Here is a 21357-nt window from a genome sequence, read left to right on the forward strand (position 1 = left end):
TATGAAGTAGTGTTCGATTTCGACGGTATTAAAAAGTTCAATCATAAATGGCTTGTTAAGAAAAAAATGTCTGGAGAAAAAACCACCCACAGCATAACTATTCCGTCCTTTTCTTCAAAAGTCAAAAGAGGCATGTAAAAATTAGTCCTTTAATTTGATTGGCGGTTATGATTTACATATTAGATAATTATCAAGTCTGCTTGTATCATGGCGTAGTCCTAAGTGTTTCAGACTGCCCTTAACGTCTATGACATAGCTTTTAAATGTGAAATAATGAAGTGATTTTCACTTATGATGGATTTTTTGTTGTTAATTTTTTTTTCAGGAAAAGTTTGTTCACATTCAAATTTGATCTTTCGCGGTTTGATTTATGAGTTCTGTTCAAGTTCACTTTGGCTCCTTTCTTAAATGAAGGCAAACTCAAGGAAATTATCGAACAGTAAAAGTGAAAGGTCTCAAAAAAAAAACGTGAATGATTTCCAGTTTCAAATATGGACTTTGATTTTCTGAACTCCTAGCGGAATAAAACGGAATAAAAGCCACCTATTGATTTAGGTTTTTCTAAATTGGATAACGTTACAAAAAAAGTGCAAATCATAAACACCGTTTCAATATCGAAGAGTTCCAACGTGGTATATTTTTTTCCAAATTTTGAAAAATGTTTTAAAAATTTTCTATAACTTTTTCGATTTCCGTGTTTTTATAAACTTTTCCAACTCTATGTTGGTTATGCTTGGTTTTACAAAATTCTACAAAGAAAGCTTGTAGTAATGCATTAATTGAATCCAAATCGGTTATCTTAATTAGCTTTGGAAATCCTTTCACCTTCATTTGCTGACGAATGCGAAATAGGTTCTACCTTATCAAAACAAAAGTGTACTAAGCGTGAATGACGTTTAGTTTCAAAAGTTGATTTCATTTTTAGGCTCACCAGAAGCATAAAAAATTAAGAGTCGACGAACGTAGTTCAGACTCTTATATAGGTCGCGATGATTTTTTTCTTAATTTTTTTTCAGGAAAAATCAGGCTCAAATTTACTACAGGCTCAAGTTCACTTTGTTCAGGCTTAAATTATTCTTTTTTTTGCCGTTTGACTTTTGGTTTTTTTAAGTTTAGTTCAATTCCTTTGTTAAAAGGAAGGGAAACTTCACTATCGAATAACAAAAGTGTAAAGGTGAGGAAAAATGTGATCGACTTCTAGTTTCGGAAGTGGAACTTAATTTTCAGATTTAAGCGACATAAAGTTTACTTTTTGATACAATTATCTCAATTCTGAAATTCACCTGCTGAAAGTTAAGTAAATAGCACTCTCCGGATACGAACGTGGAAATGGCGCAAAAAAAACGTGAACGATTTCTAGTTTCGAAAGTGGAATTGAGTTTTTAGATTTCCAGCGGAAAAAAACTTTACCTATTGATATAGTTTTCTTTAAGTGGGTTAGTTTTGTCAAAAATGCGCCCAATAAATTGCTCCAGAAATCCAAAGAGTTTTAAGGGCATCTATTTTTTCAGATTTTTCAAAAAACAAGTCAGTATTTTTTTGCGTTCGACTGGTTTCCAGCTGTCTCTTGGCTATGTTTTATCTATAAGTCTACTTTCTCTGTTTTATCAAAAATATTGTCAATCAAAAATATGCTTGAAATTTTCAGGCCATACATTTCTGTGAAAAAAAAACCAAAAAGTTCTTTCCGACTAGTACGTAATGATTATCACCCTTAACTTTTTATCATTCCTTAATAAGAATTAAAAATTTAAGCCTAATAGGCTAGAAAAATGCTTACCCTCTACGCTTAACACTTGACTGTTTTCCGATGTTATTTTTGTTTGATCGTTGTAGGAATTGGGCTGAACACCTGAATATTGGCTCTCTCATTGAAGCTTCGGACCAGTTCATTTGCAATAACTTCCTCCAGATCTCAGGCAGTCCAGAAGATTTCTCTCAACTTCCACTCAACGCAATCAAAGCACTTGTCTCAAGGTCAGTCGTTGGAAACTCATCTTTTTTCTTTTTCTACGCGAGTACAGTGCTGATTTAAGTTATCAGGACAAAAACGAACAAAACTTGAAACTTATGTTGCGCTTGTCTCAAATTGCGGCTGCTCTTAGACAAAATGTGATTAAGACAAAATTGCTTAGCATGGTGAACTTTCATTTGCTAATTTCCGACCCAAAGTTTTAACCAATTGTAGATCTTTTTCAGCTTGGTTTGTTTGATTAAAACTAACGGAAAAACTACGGGAGTCAATTTTTGAATAACTTATTTTAAGAGCGCAGCCACGTTTACGATGGTTACAAAGCCTGAAAATCCAATGAGTTACTTTTCAAATTAGAAAAGCGACTGTATTCGGTGAAGTCACTTTGCTTAGGCTATGAGACGAACTCTTGAACTTGGGTCTAAGTATTCAAAAATTAACTCCGTATTTTTGCTTCAGTTTTAATCGAACGATTCAAAGTGAAAAATATCACTGAATAGTAAAATTTTGTTCCAAATTCTGTTATACAAAATACAACAAATTAATATTGTTTAAATTCTACAGCAAGTTTTGTCTTGTCATTTTTTGTCTAAATTCAACCCAATTGGAGAAAACGCTGTAAAATTATGATTTTTGCTGTTTTCTCTGATGAACTTGGCAGAAATGTAAGTGGATAATTTGTAAATATCACGAAAAAGATCGACTGATTGAAGATTTTCTGTTTTGAGAAGAAAATTTAAAAATCGGTAATCGCTTTTAACTTCAATTTGAAGGCGCATTGTTTCGAGGCATTTAATTGATTAAGTTCGGCCTTAAATTACGGTCTTCTCTCCGGAATTTTGATGACAGCTCGTATCATGGTGAAGCCCCGAATATTGGGACTGCTTATTAAGGTCAATGACGTCGTGTTAGCTTCAAAAAGATGGTGATATTTATTTTCATTTTTTATCGAAATCTTCCTCCACACGATTTGTAAAGTAAAGTGATATTTTTCACCTATAGCAAACAAAACGGCTCGTCTCAGGGCAAAACCTTGAATGTTGCTACTACCCATTAATTAGTCTCGAATAATTTTTGGTAATTGAAATATTGGCAAAACTATGAATTTTAAGGCTGATAATATCAAAGTGTTAAAATTTGAGTCGTTAATGGAATTAATAATACCAAATAGCTCACCTCAACTCAATTTTGAAAGATTATGAGTGCGGATTTTTTTCCACCACAAATACATAATTCGTGTATTGAAACAAAATTTGAAAGTTTTACTTCAGCAGCCGAGCCGCACTTCAGTCTAGTGCAAGCATTCTTGCTTAGAAATCCAAAGGTTTCCGGATCGATGCCCATACGCAGTGAACTTTTCTAAAATCGTTCTGAACAAAAGAACCACTCCAGGCATATATATTCCTCAATTTTTTTTCGGAAGTCGGAACAATAATTAAATAGACCAAATAGCATGCCTCAATTCAGTTTGGAACAGTTTCTAAGACGATTAAATCTCCGCTTACGCGTTAATAGCACGAAAGATATCGCGTGTTAATTATCCCTAATAGGCCATCTTGATACCCGCATAATTTTAAGAAAACTGATCTTAGGTAAAATATATTTTAAAATTTGAGCTCAGAACAACAATAATGTTTGGATGATGTAAACATATTTTGTCGAAAATAGTTAGTTAAAAAGTCGAAATTTGTCTGGAGAAAAACAACCACCCCGAGCTCAAATATTCCGTTTTTTTTTCTTCGAAAGTCGGAAGAAAAAGTTGCTTTGTGCTGCGTGTAAAATAATTGATATGGAATGTCCAAAATTTCCAAAGTATAACTAAGTTAAAATCCTCCTCCCTAAATTCCTCTTGAGCCAAGTTACCGATATAAAAAAATCCGTCAAAAATTGCTAATTAAAAATTCGAAATTTGCCAGTAAAAGGTCACCGCGACCTCAAATAACCCGTCTCTATTTCCGAAAATCGGATTAGTTACGTTGGGTACGTAAGAAAAAGACGGAATTTTTATGCTCTGGTGGGTATTTTTTTCTCCAGACAAATTTCAAAATTTTAACTTGCAATTTTTTTTTGTGTATCATCCGATAGGCATTGTTGCTGTGAGCTCAAATCTATTTCAAAAAATATTTCCCCGTTGATCATTTCTTGGTAAATTATGGGGGTTGAATGATTGCCAATTCGATACAATCAACGCGCGCGATACTTCGTGCTGTTAACGCGTAGCCGGAGATTTAATCCGTCTTAAAAGTCGTTTCAAACTGATTTGAGGCATGTTTTTTGGTCTATTTAATACTATGCGAAATATATCACATTGTACGTATAGATCTATTTGTAATATATTTTTTTCTTCTTTAGGTGTGGGTGGATTGTTTTTCGGAAATGAATTATTTTTCACTTATCAAATTTTGTAAAGCGTAACAGGGTGACTAACTGGTCGGTAATTATTGACCAGTCGGTATTGGTTGGTGTTTGGTCTGTGTTTTTCAAAAGTCCGCAATAATGATGCTGTTTTGTAGCTATATGTAAATTTGTATTGATGACAAAAAGTTAGCTGATAGTTCTGTGGTCGAATTTTTTAGAGTAAAGTAATGAGAAAGAGCACGCAGACGATCCATCTATAGGTATTATCCTGTGCTTGAAACTTTTTCTAAAAATGACTTAGACAAATGTCAGGTCGATATTTTTCAGAAAATTGTTCTATAGAGCTTAAAAGGCAGTCGGAATTTTCAGAGCTTCGATCTGGCACGAGGAGTCTTGTTTTGTATTCAAATATCAAAAGTTCTTCCCTGCAACACCTAAATAAAACAAATAATCGGATGTTTTTCTTTATTTAAGCAGAAAATAGTTAAATGTGACTAATTTAATCAATTTATTTCCACTGCGAAACGAATTTTGAAGTTATTTCTACTTTTGTTGTTCTTAAACTTTGGAGAATCTGGCGTGTGCGTTCAAGCAATAGAATAAAGAGATAAGCGCTGAATTGATCCTGTTGTTCTGATAAAAGTCAGTTTTTTTTTGAATTAATGGTAAAATATAGGCCCCCAAATTGTGTTGTAACTTTAACTAATTTCATTCAGATTTTTACTTTAATATACTCCGTGTATATTGTTGTAGTCCCTCCTTGAATATCACGTGTGAGACGGAGGTGTTTGAGGCGGTGATGCAGTGGGTGAAGGCCGAATTGGACGCCCGAAGTGAGCACCTGCTGGGTCTGATGAAGGAAGTGCGACTGGCCATGATGCCCAAACATTACCTCATAGCCACTGTCGAGGCAGACCCCACCTTCCACCAGGACCAGGTATAGAATTACATCCATTCACAGTTCGTTTTCTATTGAACTAGACAAGACAATATATATTTATCACATCACTCGTCTTTTTTAGTGTTTTGGCCTACACAAGTTTCTACACAGCACAGAATTTTGAGCAAATAGTTGCTTGTGTTTGCAAAGCTTAGAGTCTATAAAACATCGCTTTACAAAGTGGAAGAACGAAGTGAATTAGATTATACGGTGCGTATTCATAGGTTCTAAAATAAAAAATCAGTCTCATAGGTTCCAAAATAAAAAAGCAGTCGCATAAGTTCCAAATCTTTTCAATTGGTCAAAAGACTAAATTAGCCGAGTCTCTGTTTAAGGTCGCCGGTGGGCGCGCTACGTGCGCTCGCCGCTTGCTGCGATAACGGGCTCTAAATTTCGTATAGTCCTACCCTTTGGTGGCAAGCTCGCAACACGTTGGCGCGGCGGTCACTATTCTGCAGCTTGAGTTTATGCTGGTTGAACAGTAAACAATCAATCCATAAATTCGTTGGCTCCAATTTCAACCAATCAGAATTCATGATGATAAATTTGGAACTTATGGACTGATTTTTTATTTTGGAACCTATGAATATTGGAACCTATGGGAAGTCACCGATTATACACGACCGAAAAAATATTATCGCGACTTGATTCATGATTTGTTTCCATGTTATCAAAAAACCGCCGGCCATAAATTGTTCTAGTAATTCAAAGAGCTTAAAGGGCATCTATTTTCTCTGAAATTTCAATTTTGACATTTTCTTACCAAAAAAACAAGCAGTCTTTTATTCGGTTTGTTTGCTTTGCATTTAATGACTCTTTTCCAACTGTCTGTTGGCTAGGTTCATTTGTTCTTGATGGGTTTTTAGTGCTTCCTTCATGATAGATTGGCCAACATCACAAAGTCCCTGAAAAGCATGTTTTGAAACGCTAAGTTTTAGAAAAAATGTAGTAAAACGTAACAATCTAAATAAAGCTATGGTATCATCGCCATTTTAAAAATAATTTTTGAACTATGTTATTATCGCTCTTTTTAACCGCAGCGGTATGTTATTTTAAAGTTATTTTAATCACGTTCGCATATTAAGTTTCGCATGGTGCCATCGCCATTTTAAAAAGAATTCTAGAACTATGGTACCATCACTCTTTTTAACCGCAGCGGTATGTTATTTTAAACTTATTTTTAATCTTTTTTGCATAAAAAGTTTCATGCGAAACAAAAAAAAATTGAAAAACGATTAATTGCTTATGCGTTATTGTGTTAAAATTGGTAATTTGTAAAAAAAAATTATCTTCTGTTTTCTTGCGTTCATTGACTTTTTTTCAACTGTCTGATTGCTATATTAGGAATTCCCGGCAGCATAAAAATTACTTATCGATATAGTTTTCTCAAATGGGTTAACTTTACGAAAGAAGTCACGATCAAAAATAAAACATTATTTTTAAAAATTCAGAGCGTTAACATGATATATATTTTTTTCTCCGAGGTGTTCAACAATTTTCAACGTCGTTTCGGTTTCCATGTTCTTTTCACTTTTCCAACTGTCTGTTGGCTCTTTTGTATTTGGTTTCATGCTTTTTTTCAAACATTAGTGTATGAGATTAACATCAATTGGAATGAGTTATCGGTTTAAATATATATTTTTTTCAAATGAGCCTCACTGGTTGTTTTAATTAACTTGGTTGTTTTTCACAAGGACCTATGGTCTAATTGTTGGAACGCATAAACAGAGTTTATAAATGTCGGTTCCCAGTGGGAAACCCGTGATTTTGTTAATCAGTTATTATAGGGTAAGCAAATTGCAGATTCGCTGGTCTTGTCGCCTATCCCGTCGATGTTCGATATTTTCTAAAGGTGTATTTTCCATAAAATTAATGTGGTGTATTATGAATAAATTTCTTATTCTTTTAAGTAAATTTGGGTGTTAAAGAAAAATGAAGTTCTAGATCTTGTAATAACCAAAATAACTGTGACTGTGAATCTAAGTAATATAGTTTAGCAGGTCTATTTCAAAATTAGGATCAAGTTAACATCCTCTAAACGGATGGGGGGGATGTTAACTGGTCCCAAAATTATTTAAACAGTGTGTAAGCCCATGTTGAATTTGCTCATTGCAAGATTGTTTTCATGAAGAATGAGAAGTAAATAATTTCATTACGAACAGTAAGAAAAATTAGCTTATTTTTCTAATTGAGGATAGTGAAAAGGCATTTATAAGACTGGCTTAGCGGCGGCGCCTAAGTAAGAAGTCAACAATCTGAAGAAAAGAGGCATTCATAATCAAAATATCTTAAATTAAAAGCTAAAAACAAAATTTAACAGTTGTGACAAAGCCGTTTTTTTTTCTGATTAGTGAAGTCACTTAATAAACTCCACTCGGTGAAGCCACTTAACAAACTACTTAATAGAGGGAATCAAGTCCAGGGTAGCCAAGATCAATTGATTTAAAAAAAAACGCTCAAAACCTTTTAAGCGTTAATAATTGTTTCAAAACATGTTTAAAATCAAAATTTAGGCAATTGTTTTAAAGCTCGACTTATGAATCATTTCCTTCTTTTTTCAGGGGTGTCGTGAGCTGCTGAACCAAGCGAAGAGTTACCACCTGCTGGAAAGTAGCAGAGGAGTAGGGGCACTGGGACTGGGCATGCATCCGGACAAGATCATCCCCAGGCATGCAACTGCTGGTGAGTTGAGCAGCTATATCAATAAACTCCTCAGTTGTTGTTTTTAATGAAGTTTTTCCTTTTTGATCTAGTTGTATAAAAAATTGAGTAGTTATACAGTTTTTTCTCAATTGGGTTAGTTTTTTTCTCCATGCGATTTGTCGAGCATAATGTTTTACGGTCATTCCGCTTTTTTTCTAAGTAACTCAGGTTTTAGTGCAAGAAATTATGGTTCTTAGGGTTTTAAGTTCTTTGTATCTTTTGGATGCCCTGAGCTCCAGTGTAAAAAGATGTAAGCCCTGCTATCCTTTTTTCTGTCCAATTTTGCAGGTTTAAAATTTTCAAATTGTTGGATTAAATGAGGCGCAAGTTTATGCGGTTATTTATGGCGATAACGCGTCAGCGCGGCGATGTAATACAAACCTGTTCAAATAATTGCTCCAAATAAAATAAACTTAATTGAGTTGACTAAAATTATCCCTAATAGACTCGAGTTTAGACGCGAGCTTTAAGGACGCAGGTTTTTAGACGCATGTTTTTTTTGAAACTGGAAGGTAGTTTTTTTCGCTTTCCTTAAATTGATTAAATTTTTATCCAATGAACAATTATACGGCTAGTTCCTTGTTTTCTAAAGCAAAGTTTTTGCTAAGTATCGAAATCATAATTTTGATGGGAATTTGAATATCCTTTGCAAATACCGACGCTCTTTAGCCTGTAATTCTTATTTTGTAGACTTTTGGAAGTTCATTAAATGAGCTTTCGTCAATTAGCTTGTTGGGTTGAATTATGCTCGATTTTATGCATTTATTTATGATATCCATAGCGGAAGCGCAACTTGTTTGTGCTATTTATTTCAACTTTTAAAGCGCTTAAATAATGATTCCAAATAGAATTAAGTAAGCTAGTGGGTCCCAATAAATTCTATTTTACACTCAAATTGTATTCTCCAGTACATGCTACTTTTTGAAGTAGATTTTCTTTCAAGGCATATTTTTGCATTTTTTTTTTGAAATTTTGATCTTTCAAGAGCTACTTGATGCCATTTTTGCTTGTGTTTGCGAAGTGCAGCTTCGCCTCTGTGAAGAAACGGTGTCAATGACAACCAGTACAGAAGTTCAAAGAGCCTTAAGCTGGTGTAGTATTACATTTTGCCTTTAGAAACATATTCACTAATCACTTATGCGCGTTGTCAATATTGAGACTCGGCAATTTGTTGGAATATGTTATACGCAGTTGCATGCATTTATCTATGATGCTCAACTATTAAGCTCAACTTATTTGAGCGCGACGGGTCATCTGAATTTTAATGCGCTCAAATAATCAATGAAAATTGAATCGAGGCAAGCAAATTAGTGTCTACTATTTGTGCTCGGGGTGGTTTTTTCTCCAGACAGTTTTTTTTTGTTCCGACTTTCGAAGAGAGCGCGGAGTGTTCATGCTTGGCGTGGTGTTTTTCTTATTCAGACAATTTTTCACTATTTACACAAGCTAGTTAAGAAGTGGATTTTGTTCAGGATTTGGTTCGACTTTGATTTCTGTTTAAGTTCACTTTTTTCTTTTGCTTTCACAAGCGAAGCGTAGAGTATAATTACGAAAAAAATTTGGCTTTTTGTTTTGAATTTTTTTATTCAATGCTCTCGAATACTAGATGCACAAATCTGAGATGAAAATTTTAATCAAAAGATCAAACAATGGGGATATCCCCTTCTCAAGTGGCTATTCCTTAATATTCGTAGAAAAAAAGATATGGCCTCAGTTAAGCCACCATTTCTCAAAAACTACCCTGTCAAATTGGAGATGAAGGGTTCAACCGAAAGAAAAATCAGTTATGCGAATCTTATCGGCGAAAGCGGCTATGCCCTGCGTTTTAATAAAAAATATGGCCTTAGAAAATGTCCAATTTTTGAAATTCTGCCCGTTTTTTGGAAAGTTAATCTTTTTAAACAAAAAACTAACTTGCTGATACTGAGGCTGATAGTTCATTCAAACTAACATGATGCTTCGATTTTTCCTGTATAATCTGTTTTGCTCTATTTGTAGAAAAGCTGATATGGACTTCGGAAAAATCCATTTTGGGAAATTTTTTACCGTTTGTTTTACTAAGAAATTTCATCACTGTTCCTGAACACTAACTAAATCTGATATCAAGGGTTCATTCTATAAATCAGGGTGTGGACGTCTGCCCTGCATAAGAGCCTATTCCCATGCTTAATGAGAAATATTTATGAATCTAAGAAAAGTCAAAGTTTGAATTTTTGATCAATTTTGGAATCTTTTCACTTTTCGAAAACTACTGACCCAAATCTGAGATAAAGTTTTCAATTGAATGAGCGAATAGTAGTTTTCTCTTTTAAATAAGCGGCTAAACCCCTCCATAAGCAGAGAAATCACTAGGGTGTTACGTAAAGCCCATTTTTTGAGAATTACGTACAATTACGTATCAGAACAATATGTTATTAAAGTATTGAAACAGGTGGATTCAGCATTAGCTGGGCTGCTATGTTAATTCCAAGTGACTGCGGCGCAGAAGTGATGACTTCATACTCTTAATCAACAGGTTGGAGGTTTAAATCCGGATTTTTGAATTAGTTTTTTTTTGGTCGAATAATTGCTGCGAAGCATTGTCAGTTTGATAGATACTGTAGCTGCTTTATTGATTGGTCGCTAGTGTTAGTAAAATTACAAGAGGTTGTGTTTCAGATGTGAGTACATGATTCTCCTAATCTCACTAAAAATTTTTCAAGGTTTTTAAATCTTTTTCTGATTTCACTTTGTTTTGCCTGTTTAGAGCTGTTTTTTGCATTTTCCTCGCTTGTGCCTGCGAAGCGCAGCTTTGCCTCTGTGTTAACTAAGTGTTTTTAGGAAAATTTTTAAAACATCTGAAATATTTTGTTTTCTTGAGCTCAAATTTGAAAAGATGTTTCACCCGTAATATTTTTTGTAAAATATTGGGGTTTAAAAATTGATAATTTAGCCAAGTTGTGATAATTAACGCGCGATAAATTGCGGATGTATAACACGGGTAAGCTGCAGCTTAATGTGTTCCAAGCTGAGTTAAGGCCAGCAATTTAATCCTTTAAAAACAATACGAGAGGCTAAACAAACCCTTTGTGTTTTACATAGCGTTAGGGGAATAAATTGAAGAAAAAAATGGAATCATTTATTTCGCCAATTATTCAACCAAAGGACTTTTTATTTGATCTGAAAATGCAGTCGGAGCATTCAGGTTTGCGCCCTGATATGCGGAAAGTCTTGCTTTTCATCTGGCTGTTTTTGGCAGTTTTTTATACAATCTGAACGATTATGATATTCGAAGGTCTAATTTAAAAAAAGAACTTATTCTGGACCATTTGTTCTGAAGTTTGGTTTAAATTTGGGACTATTTTGATGAGAATGATTCAATGTAGGATAATCAACGCGTGATTAATTTCGTCCGATTAAAGCGTAAGCGGCAAATTAAACTATTCTAAATTGAATTGAGGCAATCAATTTTCTATTATTAGTAGGTTACCAGAAGCAAAGATATCACTTTTTTTTACATGAAATGGGGTGTGGGGGATAAAATTAAGAAATATCGTTGAACAAAAATGGGAAAACAAAATTTTTTGTTTTCGGGAATTTTTTCAAACAAAAAATGATTTTGGTCGACGCTAAAAGCAGTCGGATAAATCAGTGCATTGCCCTGATACGAGCAGTTTGATACTCTTGAAGTTTTTTGTGCGAGTCATATGTCTGTATTCTCGAGCAGTTTTGTCTTTTAAGAGCTACTTTTGGCCGGTTTTTCCGCTTTTATTTGCTGAGCATAGCTTCGTTGTGTAACAAAAAAATGGCACAACAGTTCGCGCTTCTATTGAGTTCTAAAACAAATTGGAGAATTCCGTGCAGATTGAAAACTACCCATTCTCAATTTGGGTTAGTGCAATGAAAACGCTTCAGTTTTACCATGAAGGTTCTTGAAAGTAATGAATCTTCGCAGTGAAGTTATTTGTTTTCAGAATTTTGAAAGATGAAAATTTGAACGACTGGTTTCTTGGGATCTTTTAGTTCATTAAAATGGGTCCTTTGGCTATACTGTTTTAGTTTCAATTTGATTCGGTCTCGGTGTGTCATGACTCAAATGAATTTACAAGTGTTGTTATATTTCCGAGTTGAATCAGCATTTGGAAAAAAAATAAAAATTACTTAATTAGCTATTTGACATGATAAATTTTCTTGCTGGCTTTTGATATTTTTTGTAGCCAGTCGGCTTTTAAACCTCGCTCACCTTGCTTATTATGACCACGTGTTTTTGCTGTATCGGTTTTGAAAACCTGTTCCTTCTTGAGCTGAAGCTTTGACACATTCAATGACACATCTAACTAAAGCAACTCAACTGAATAAATAAATAGTCCACGTTTTATTACTAAAAAATTGCGCTTTCGGCTCGCACTCGCCCCTTCAAATTACAGTGTATTGGCGCCAAAGGCACCTTTGGAAAAGGATTTGATTAAGTCGGTCGAAAGTGGATGTCGTAAATTAAAGTAGTATCAAAGGGGGAAATTAAAGTAGTATCAAAGGGGGAAGATACTTTAGGGTTTGACTCGAACAAATTTGTGCTCAACTTTCGAGCTCAATTCCATTAAATGTTGGTTTAGTGTTTTATCCGCTTAAATTTTACCTGATATGTGAAAACCCTTTAAGACAGATAGGACAGTTCGCTCAATCAAGAAGAGGTTTGCTTCATAATAAGGAGATCGATTTCCGTAGTCGGCTAGTTTTTTTCGTTAATTCTGAAAGCTTATTTGCTTTTGTATTTTCGAAAAATTTTAATGCAATTTATGATGTTGAAAACGTGAGGCGATTTATTTATGCATGGTGAATTATCCCGCACTCAAAATTGTTCCAAGTTGAATTGAGGCAAGCTAATTGGTCTCATTAATTCCCTATCAGGCTCAAATTTTAATCAATGAAAAGTTTAAGATCTCTTTAACTATTTCCCTCTTGCAAAAGGGGGGATTCGTTACGAGGTACAAAACGGTTACCGTTGAGTTATTTCATTTTAGAGATGGCAATTCGTTACTACGTAGCAAAGGGGGATAGTTAAATAGATCCAAAGCTTATCCCTTTTGCGACCGAGGATGTATTGTAAAAGATACCCTGAAATTGAACTTTAATCTTGTTCAATTTGTATTTAATGTCTCAATTCGCAGGTTTTTATTTCTTTTTCATTTCAAGTTTAATTTATGGTGTCAAAATTTTGTTTTGTTATTCGAAATGGATGCAACATCAAAGGAAACTTATGTCTCTAATCTGACAAAAGCTCATAGCAACCTTTCAGGGGTGGGGCGGATTCTCTCAGCCAGTTTTCGGCCGACCGACTGTCAATAAAACGTTCTATATACTAAACAATATATACTAAATTTTTGAGGGAGCGCCCCAAAAAAACGCAATGTTTCCGTGAAAACCTACCTTTATGTGTTTTATCCAGTTTTTCAACAAACTTGCCTGCGGTGCGAATTCTTTGCCAAAACAGGATCTTAGGGGATCTAATACGAGTATAGTATCTTAGGGGATCACGATCTAGTATTTTGGGAGAGCTCGGAATATCAATTTGGTCAGAAAATCAACCCCCCAAATGAAAAAAAAAAATCATAGATCCGTCTTTGCAACCTTCAATGAATTTGTTCATGAGTATGTTTATTTTCTGTTATAGGGGTGTTGTTCTGTATTGGGGGCAGAGGTGCTACCGGGGACCCCTTCAGGACGACGGAAGTGTACAACCCACTGAGTAGGAAGTGGTTCCACATAGCCGAGATGAGCACCAAGCGCAGACATGTAGGAGTGTGCAGCATAGGCGGCAAGGTAAAAATACGGGACACTCCAAAATAGATCAGGATAGTAGGCTATAATTAGAAAGACCATGTAGAAATATGGGATTTGAACCTCCTATTTACTGATTGATAGTTTCGCTAGATGTTTGTGTAGGGCCTGTTTTGGTAACTCAACTCTCAATTGCAATGACTTCTGCTTTTTGATATTCCCTGCAGAACGAATAAGATTTCAAAGACTATTAATTTTTTTACGGCAACGATTCAAAAAAAATTTGGTCTCATCTGTTCTGACTGCTCTGTTCAAAGTTCTAAAAAATCCAATTTTGATAGCGTTCCCAACGACCAGGCCCAGTTGTTATTGGCTTTCATATCCATTGGCTGTGTTTAAAGGATTGAATTATTAAGAGTAATGAACGTAGTGAAGACTCTTATATAGGTCTTGCAGATTTTTTTTTTCAGGAAAAATTCTCAAAATGTGCATTAAAGTCTCTAATTACTACAGATGTGCATTCATACATATTGATGCATTTATGAATGCACTTCTGTATATATGCACTTTTTGAGTTCAGTTGAAATTCATCTGCTGAAAGTTACTTAAATAGCACTCTTCAAATACGAACGTGGAAATGGTGGAAAAAACGTGAACGATTTCTAATTTCGAAAAAGGAATTCAGTTTTTAGATTTCCAGCGGAATAAAAACTTTACCTATTGATCCAGTTTTCTCTAGTTGGGTTCATGTTATCAAAAAAGCGCTAATCATAAATTGAGCTTAAAGGGCTTCTTTTTTGTTCTTCTTTGACTTCGAAAGTTTTATGTTTACTTGCATTCATTGCTCTTTTCCAATCTTTGATTAACTATGTTTCCAATAACGGAATAGATGCGATTTTTGGTTCGGTTGCTTTAGTTTTCCACGCAAAATCAGGTACCACTAATAATCATCGGACTGATTTGAGTGATATATCATATTAAAGCCCTTTCAGTCGTGATTTGAACATTTAAAAATTTTCAAAAAAAAAAATTAGTGTCGAGAAAACCGGTTTAAAATTTTTGATTTTTGGTCTAATTTCGAGCTAATAAGGTGACCGTATATGCTTACAATAGCTTATTTAAGCTTATTTTCAGCCGTTAAAAGTTAGTTTTATTCAAGTAAAAGTAGTTTCTGAAGTTTTTAACGCAATTTTGGGAAGAAAAAACTTGAAATATCAAAAAGTTTTAGCAAAAAAATGAATACTTTTAAGTTTTTTCAAGTTTTTCCGGCCACTTTTCTTCAAAAACCAATTGACCTATGTTTTCCAATTGACCTATTTTACTATGACTCTCAAATATGCCTATATTCTTTTTTTCGTTCAGATTTTTTATTACAACATGCAGAAAAAAACGACACAAATTTGCAAAAAAAAACTTTTTTGTTGTATTTTTTAAGACTGGTGATAACATTCTGTGCTACTTGCACAGTAACCGGCTATCCTTGTTTTGTTTCGAATTTAGAGACATGGTAGCAGAAGAGTATTGTGATGTGTTGTGGTGTAGGTGTATGCAGCAGGTGGCCATGACGGGAAGAGACATCTGAAGAGTGTGGAGATGTATGACACTCAGTGTGGACAGTGGACCATGCTCAGTCCCATGCAGACGCACAGGTCACTCTCTACAAAAGACTTAAAAATCATTCGTACTAAATCTCTCCTCTCCTCACCACGCTATGCATTGCCTTTTGTATCCAGCCACTATACACTATTCATTCCATTCAAATGCTTGAAACACGCAAAGACTGCTCGTATGATGGCTAGGTCTTCAATGTCCTGACAGCCCTTTCGCGTTTCTCAATTCATTTTTCTTAGTTTCGAAATCAGAAAAGGTTCAAAAAACCATACCTGACAAATTTCCTCACTTTCTTCGAAAGTTTAGCAATCTATAGAATAATTTTAGATTTCTCTCTCCTATCTCTCTCGCTCGCTCTCTCTCTCTCTCATCTCTCTCTCTCTCTCTGTTATCTGTGTGTGTGTTTCTATTAGACGTGGGCTGGCGGTGGTGTCATTGGGAAGTGCCATGTTCGCAGTGGGGGGTCTGGACGACTCCTCGTGCTTCGACACAGTGGAGAGATACGACACCCTGGAGGACCAGTGGACCCCTGTAGCCAGCATGAACCACAGGCGGGGAGGGGCCGGACTAGTGGCACTGGAGGCAAGTTACCAACCATTCCTCTAAGTATAATAGGTAGGAGATAGGTAGGAGACAAAATACGCTAAGATAGGTAGGAGACAAAATAAATAAAAAGCAATATGCCAATCTTGCAAGTTTCAGGCAATCTCGGGAAATATATTCTGTCTAAAAAACTGGCTTTTGCGGGCAACAATTTTGTGACATGGTTGAATTACAGTCAATTAGAATCTCTTGCCATTTATAATACTGCTAGAGTGTCAACATCATTAACAATCATTCTATTAGCAAGTTTTATCCCAAAAGAAAGTAAAGTTGAAATGTTGAGGCTGTGAATCTTTATGGAAACTTGAGTGAAAATGCGATCAGTATTCTAGTCTAAGAAAATCCGATACAATTTTGCGCTCTAGAGATCAAAATTTGACCTAAGTTCATTTGGCCTTTCTTTTGATATGGTGTTGATGACGTGGCTAACTGTTTTGTGTGGTTAAAGGGTAACCTGTATGCAATTGGTGGCAATGACGGAGTCAGTTCTCTCAGCTGCTGTGAGAAGTATGACCCCTACCTGAACAAGTGGACTGAGATCAGCAGCATGACTGTGAGACGAGCAGGCGCTGGAATTGCAGTGTACGGAGGACGCATATTCGCAGCAGGTACGATATTGTGCTACACACACAAGCTACGCCCACCCACACATGCATTTTTTATTGATTAAATTTTCGTCCGCGTTGTGTGAGTGTAATTACTCTTGTTAACTTGCGATAGCTACTCTTTCATAATCGGGTCTTGGCTTTCTTGCCAGCTAACAACTTTGTCTAGGTTTGAGCAAGTCAGCGCATCTCTGGAGGTTTTGACGAGAGGTGGGCTGACATGCTCATTTTGGTGAAAAATTATTTTTCAAATCAATGCCACAAATCTTGCTTCGATGCTATGTTGCTTATAACAGCAGATTTTTCATGGGTCGAGAAAAGCACTTCGAAGACTGAAACTTTTGTTTCAATGCTAATTTAACGCTCTCTCAGCATGTGTTCCGCAACATAGCTTGTTTCGAACATTTTTTTCGATTGTGACTTTCGTTTCATTTTGTCGGCTAGCTTGCTATATTTGCTTGATAACATATTTGGTTTGAAGAGGCAGTTTTGTAAGTTCATTGGTTACAGCATCAAATAGGTTTCTTTATGGCGGGCTTAACCCATACCCGCCTTAATTTCATTCTTAGTTTTGTAATTGTTTGTAGCTAAAAGCAGGAGGGGTCGTCCAACTCGTGTCATCAGTTTCATTTACTTCCAGTACTCAACAGTCGAAGATTGTGGAGATTGATTTATCGTTTCATCTCATCCGTGAAATAGTAACTATGGTTTTCCTAGGGTTTGCTAAGAGCGATAAATCTCCCTTTTTACAGTGCTAATGAAGTCAGTTCTTGGGGGCGGTTTTCGGTACGAAAAACCGAGCAAAACTCCCGCGCCAGTTTCAAGTGGGCAGTTTTAATTAGTTCGGAGAACCGAGAAAAAATCCTTATGTGCTCAGTTTTCTTTGTCCCGCGGGTCGTAAAATTTGATTATTCGTCGAGAAGTTGGCTTCGACGAAGAGTTGAAGAAGTAGTGTATGTCATGTTACTATTTGTGCATTTGTTTTTGATATTTTTGTCCAATATCGACTGATAGTTTTGTAATTGTGTTCAAATTCCACGGCGGAGTTGAGCAAGAATACGTCGCAAATTTTCGGGCCACATGTTTTCACAAAAAAAGCCATTTTTTTTGTTTTTGAGAGCCCAGTTTGGAAGGATGTTTGGTAACCTAGTTTTTTCACCTCATTCAAATAATTTTCTTCACTGCGACTTTGAATTGATCTGGTAAAATGCGATCATTTTCAAATTAATTTTAATGTTGCTTTATTATATTTCGACAAGTGTTGGGTTTGCAAGTATCAACATTGGGTTGTGCATGATAGCGTGGTGGTCACATCGTTCTTGTTGACGGCAGGCAGTTAGAAATTGGTTTTTGGGACATTTAATTGTGTTCCTTGGCTGGTAGCATTTTAGTTTAATTCCTTCTTGTCTGCATTCAGTTCAAAAGTTGAAAGTTAATTGGAATTATTAGTGGCTTTCATCTAAGGATTTTTAGTTCGTCTCTGACTTCAATTGTTCAGTGTAAAAGGACGAAGTGATTTTCACTTATATAGGGCTTGAACTAATTTTTTTGTCAGCAAGGGCGTGACCGTTCGTTTTTTTTTCAGAAAAAATCTCAACTAGAGAAGAACTAGAGAAATGCATTCATACATATTAAAAAGAATTTATGAATGCTCGAAGATATATATGTACCTTTTGAATTAAATTCAAGTTTTTCTGCTAAAATTTAGGTAAGTTGCGCTTTCCAATTACGCACGACTCCGCTCTTGCGATAGGGGGATTGATAAAGAAACCGATCTCTCATCTTAATTTAAACAAACGCAACGGTTATCCTGATGAAAAAACAATGATATAGAATGTGTGGTGTTGCAGGTGGCTTCGATGACAACGCACCCCTGAAGTGTGTGGAGTGTTTCGACCCCGAGAAGAACGCATGGCAGTCTCTGGCCCCCATGCTGTCCAGCAGGGGCGGAGTCGGACTCGCGTGTCTAGGGGGCAAGCTGTACGCAGTCGGTAAGTGGTGGACATCAAGAAAATTGGCAATTTTGAGGAACAAAAATTTTCTAAAAAAAGTTCCAGTATGTTCTGTCCAATTAAGTTCTGTCCAATTGGCTCAGTTGAAAATAGAACTTTTAATTCGACATTTGAAATAAAAATCGTGGAGGGCATCTGCTGTTTCGCTTCATTTGTTTTTAAATTAGTAAAAGTCTTAGAATTTGTTCACTCTCAGTTTTTGCCATCAGTTTTAACTTTTGAATATCGCTTTTCAAATTCATTTTCGAAGTAGAGCCTTGATTAGTTTTCAAAAAAGGACTTTTGTTGATTTAAGTTTTTTAATTTGTTCAGTTGGCATTGCACTTAACTGTTGAATGATTAGGGGGCCATGACGGGAGCAACTACCTGGACACAGTGGAGACATATGACCCCCTGAGGGATGTGTGGGAGCAGAGTAGTGACATCAATGTGCCCCGGGCGGGGGCGGGGGTGGTGTCTGTGAACTGTCTCGTTTCCCAACTGCAAGAGATCAGCCACAAAGTCACCAATGTGCAGAGTTATGTCTAAAATACCAGAACATGTTCTCGAAAGCGAGCTGCATCTAACGAACAAGTAACATTTGTACAGAACTGAAACTGACAATACCCAACCACGCATGTACATACTGGGAAGCAAATGGCTAGGAGCTCCAAACGGAAAGGAAGACATACAAATCAATGAGAACTTCGTAGCTGGAGATAAAAGTGTACAGCAGTGTTGTGTTGCGGAAGGTAGATGCATACAATTCAATACAAAATAATTGGAGTTGCCTCAGTCGAGAATAAAAGATATCAGTTGGGAACATTGAATTGGAAATGAAACAAAAAGTGAATTTTCTGCTCCTTCAAACTTTACTAGCCATTTAAAATATAACTTGTTGTCTATGTATCTCAAAACTTATAAAATAGTGTAGAAAGTTAGTTTCATATCATGGAATGGAAATATTTTTCAGAACTCAACGCTGGATAAGTTGCTGATTGATTTAATGATAATTTTGTTTTCTTGGGTAGAATAATTTTCACATTTAGTGTTAAGAAGGCTTTCATCTTTCGCTGTAAAGAAATTTTTATCTCAAAACAGTTTTCTTGATGTTTTTAGAGGTATAAAAAGGCTATAAATTGGAGAGGCGTGGAAAAAAATTTCGACAAAGTTTCATATCAGTAATGTCCTTACCTAGGAAAACGAAAAACCAAAAAGCCAGAAACTATAAATAATGAACACAAGAATTGGGGCACCAAAAGACTGGACTTAATTCTGATTAACAACGTAGTGTATTAGAACGATTTTTTTTAATCTAACTTGCAAATAAAAGTGCGCACTTATTTTTGCTAGAATCACGATCTGTAGCATTGGAAATTTCATAGCATCTGTTCTCTGTTTATTTGTGGCTAGTGTTTTAAATTAATGAAGTCCGTGGCTGATTGGTTAATTTGTGAGACTCATATTCTTCTGGTCGCAGATCGAATCCGAGACTGCCGAATTTTTAAAAATTCGAGGCTAATTTCTGCTTTTTATTGCATTTTTTAGAGCTGCTTCTCGTCTTCTCGCTAGTGTTTGCGATGCTAAGTTTCGCCTCTGTGTATAAGGATGATTTTATCATGAACAAAGCTGGGCGGGCGCTATCAATGCTGAAAAATCGATTGAAGAGAATATGCGCGAAATGTCTCTACCAATCACTGATTCCAAAAAAAAACATTCTAATGGATTTGCTTGAAAATCAGTACCTTAGCATAACCTTGCTTGACATCGTAAATAGAGCCCGAATTTTAATAGGCCAAAATGTAGAGTATACGAAGGCTAACACCTGAGGAAGACTGGAATAGAACTTCAGGATAACTGAGATTTTTTGAATAGAACTTGGTGTACTGTGCGGACTTTTCACTGCATATGACTGGAAGAAACTAATACGTAGAATCTTTTTTGACCGATTTTGAATTTATCAAATGAGTCATGTAGAAATCAAGTATTCTAAAATTTGATTGATTTTACCTTCCTGTCACCCCTAATTTCCTTTACAATATTTCAGATTCTTCTCATTTGAGCTTCTGAGCAATTATTCGACATCTATCGGCCATTGCGCCCTCTGGATACCTACCAAACCCTTTTTTGGTTGCTCTTGGATTATTTCTTGTTGTCTATCCCATTTAGGCATTAAATTGTAGTCGCTAAAAACGGATTGTTTTTCCGCAGTTTGGATCACTAATATCGATTTTCCAGTAAAAAGAAATTCTGTTGGTTTGTTGAAAATTGTAACATTGGCCTCGATTTTTGCCAGTTCAGGATCACAAAGTTGCGCCCGTGTCGAATCCAAGATATGAGACCAGGTTGTACTACAACGAGTAGAAACGCCAGTTGAAGATTGAGTTCGCATCACCTGATATATTCGATTCAGAAACATTATTAAAGCAGTTTTGTGCATTTATGAATCTACACTTAAGTCTCAGTTTTTACAAAGAGGCTTCGCATCACTTGTGATACAAAAATGTATGATTGTGATTACCAGTAAATGAAAAGACAAATCAAAATTTGAAATTAAACCAAAAAATATAGTTTTTTTTTGTCAAAAAAGTGATAAACAATACGAAAAAGGACAAAAAACTCCTGCAAAAAAATTCACTGAAGCATTAGTAACTTTGAAAAGAGCTTTCAGAATGCTAATTTGAAGCCAAACCTTTCTGTGGGAACTAAACCGGCAAAAATTAGCAGACAAAGTCTCTTCGAAAAACTTGCTTCTTTTAAAAAAAACTTTCAGTTTCGACCAAAAAAACAGGCCCCCGACTGAACTCGAACTTCTGG

At 35.6% G+C, this 21357-nt stretch overlaps 1 protein-coding gene across 1 annotated transcript in view; it reads left to right on the forward strand.

The window, feature by feature from the left end:
* LOC134851737 (kelch-like protein 8) overlaps positions 1-19638 on the forward strand; it is a 35617-nt gene extending 15979 nt beyond the window's left edge. Inside the window, exons 4-12 of the mRNA XM_063867958.1 lie at positions 1837-1977; positions 5084-5267; positions 7832-7952; positions 13624-13772; positions 15273-15379; positions 15755-15923; positions 16393-16552; positions 18400-18540; positions 18905-19638. Of these exons, the coding sequence (XP_063724028.1) occupies positions 1837-1977; positions 5084-5267; positions 7832-7952; positions 13624-13772; positions 15273-15379; positions 15755-15923; positions 16393-16552; positions 18400-18540; positions 18905-19089 (1357 nt within the window). The 3' untranslated portion in view covers positions 19090-19638. The remainder of the gene's footprint in view (positions 1-1836; positions 1978-5083; positions 5268-7831; positions 7953-13623; positions 13773-15272; positions 15380-15754; positions 15924-16392; positions 16553-18399; positions 18541-18904) is intronic.
* The last annotated feature ends 1719 nt before the right edge of the window (positions 19639-21357 follow it).

Source organism: Symsagittifera roscoffensis, chromosome 1 (genome assembly GCF_963678635.1).
Source record: "Symsagittifera roscoffensis chromosome 1, txSymRosc1.1, whole genome shotgun sequence".
Classification (NCBI taxonomy): Eukaryota; Metazoa; Xenacoelomorpha; order Acoela; family Convolutidae; genus Symsagittifera; species Symsagittifera roscoffensis.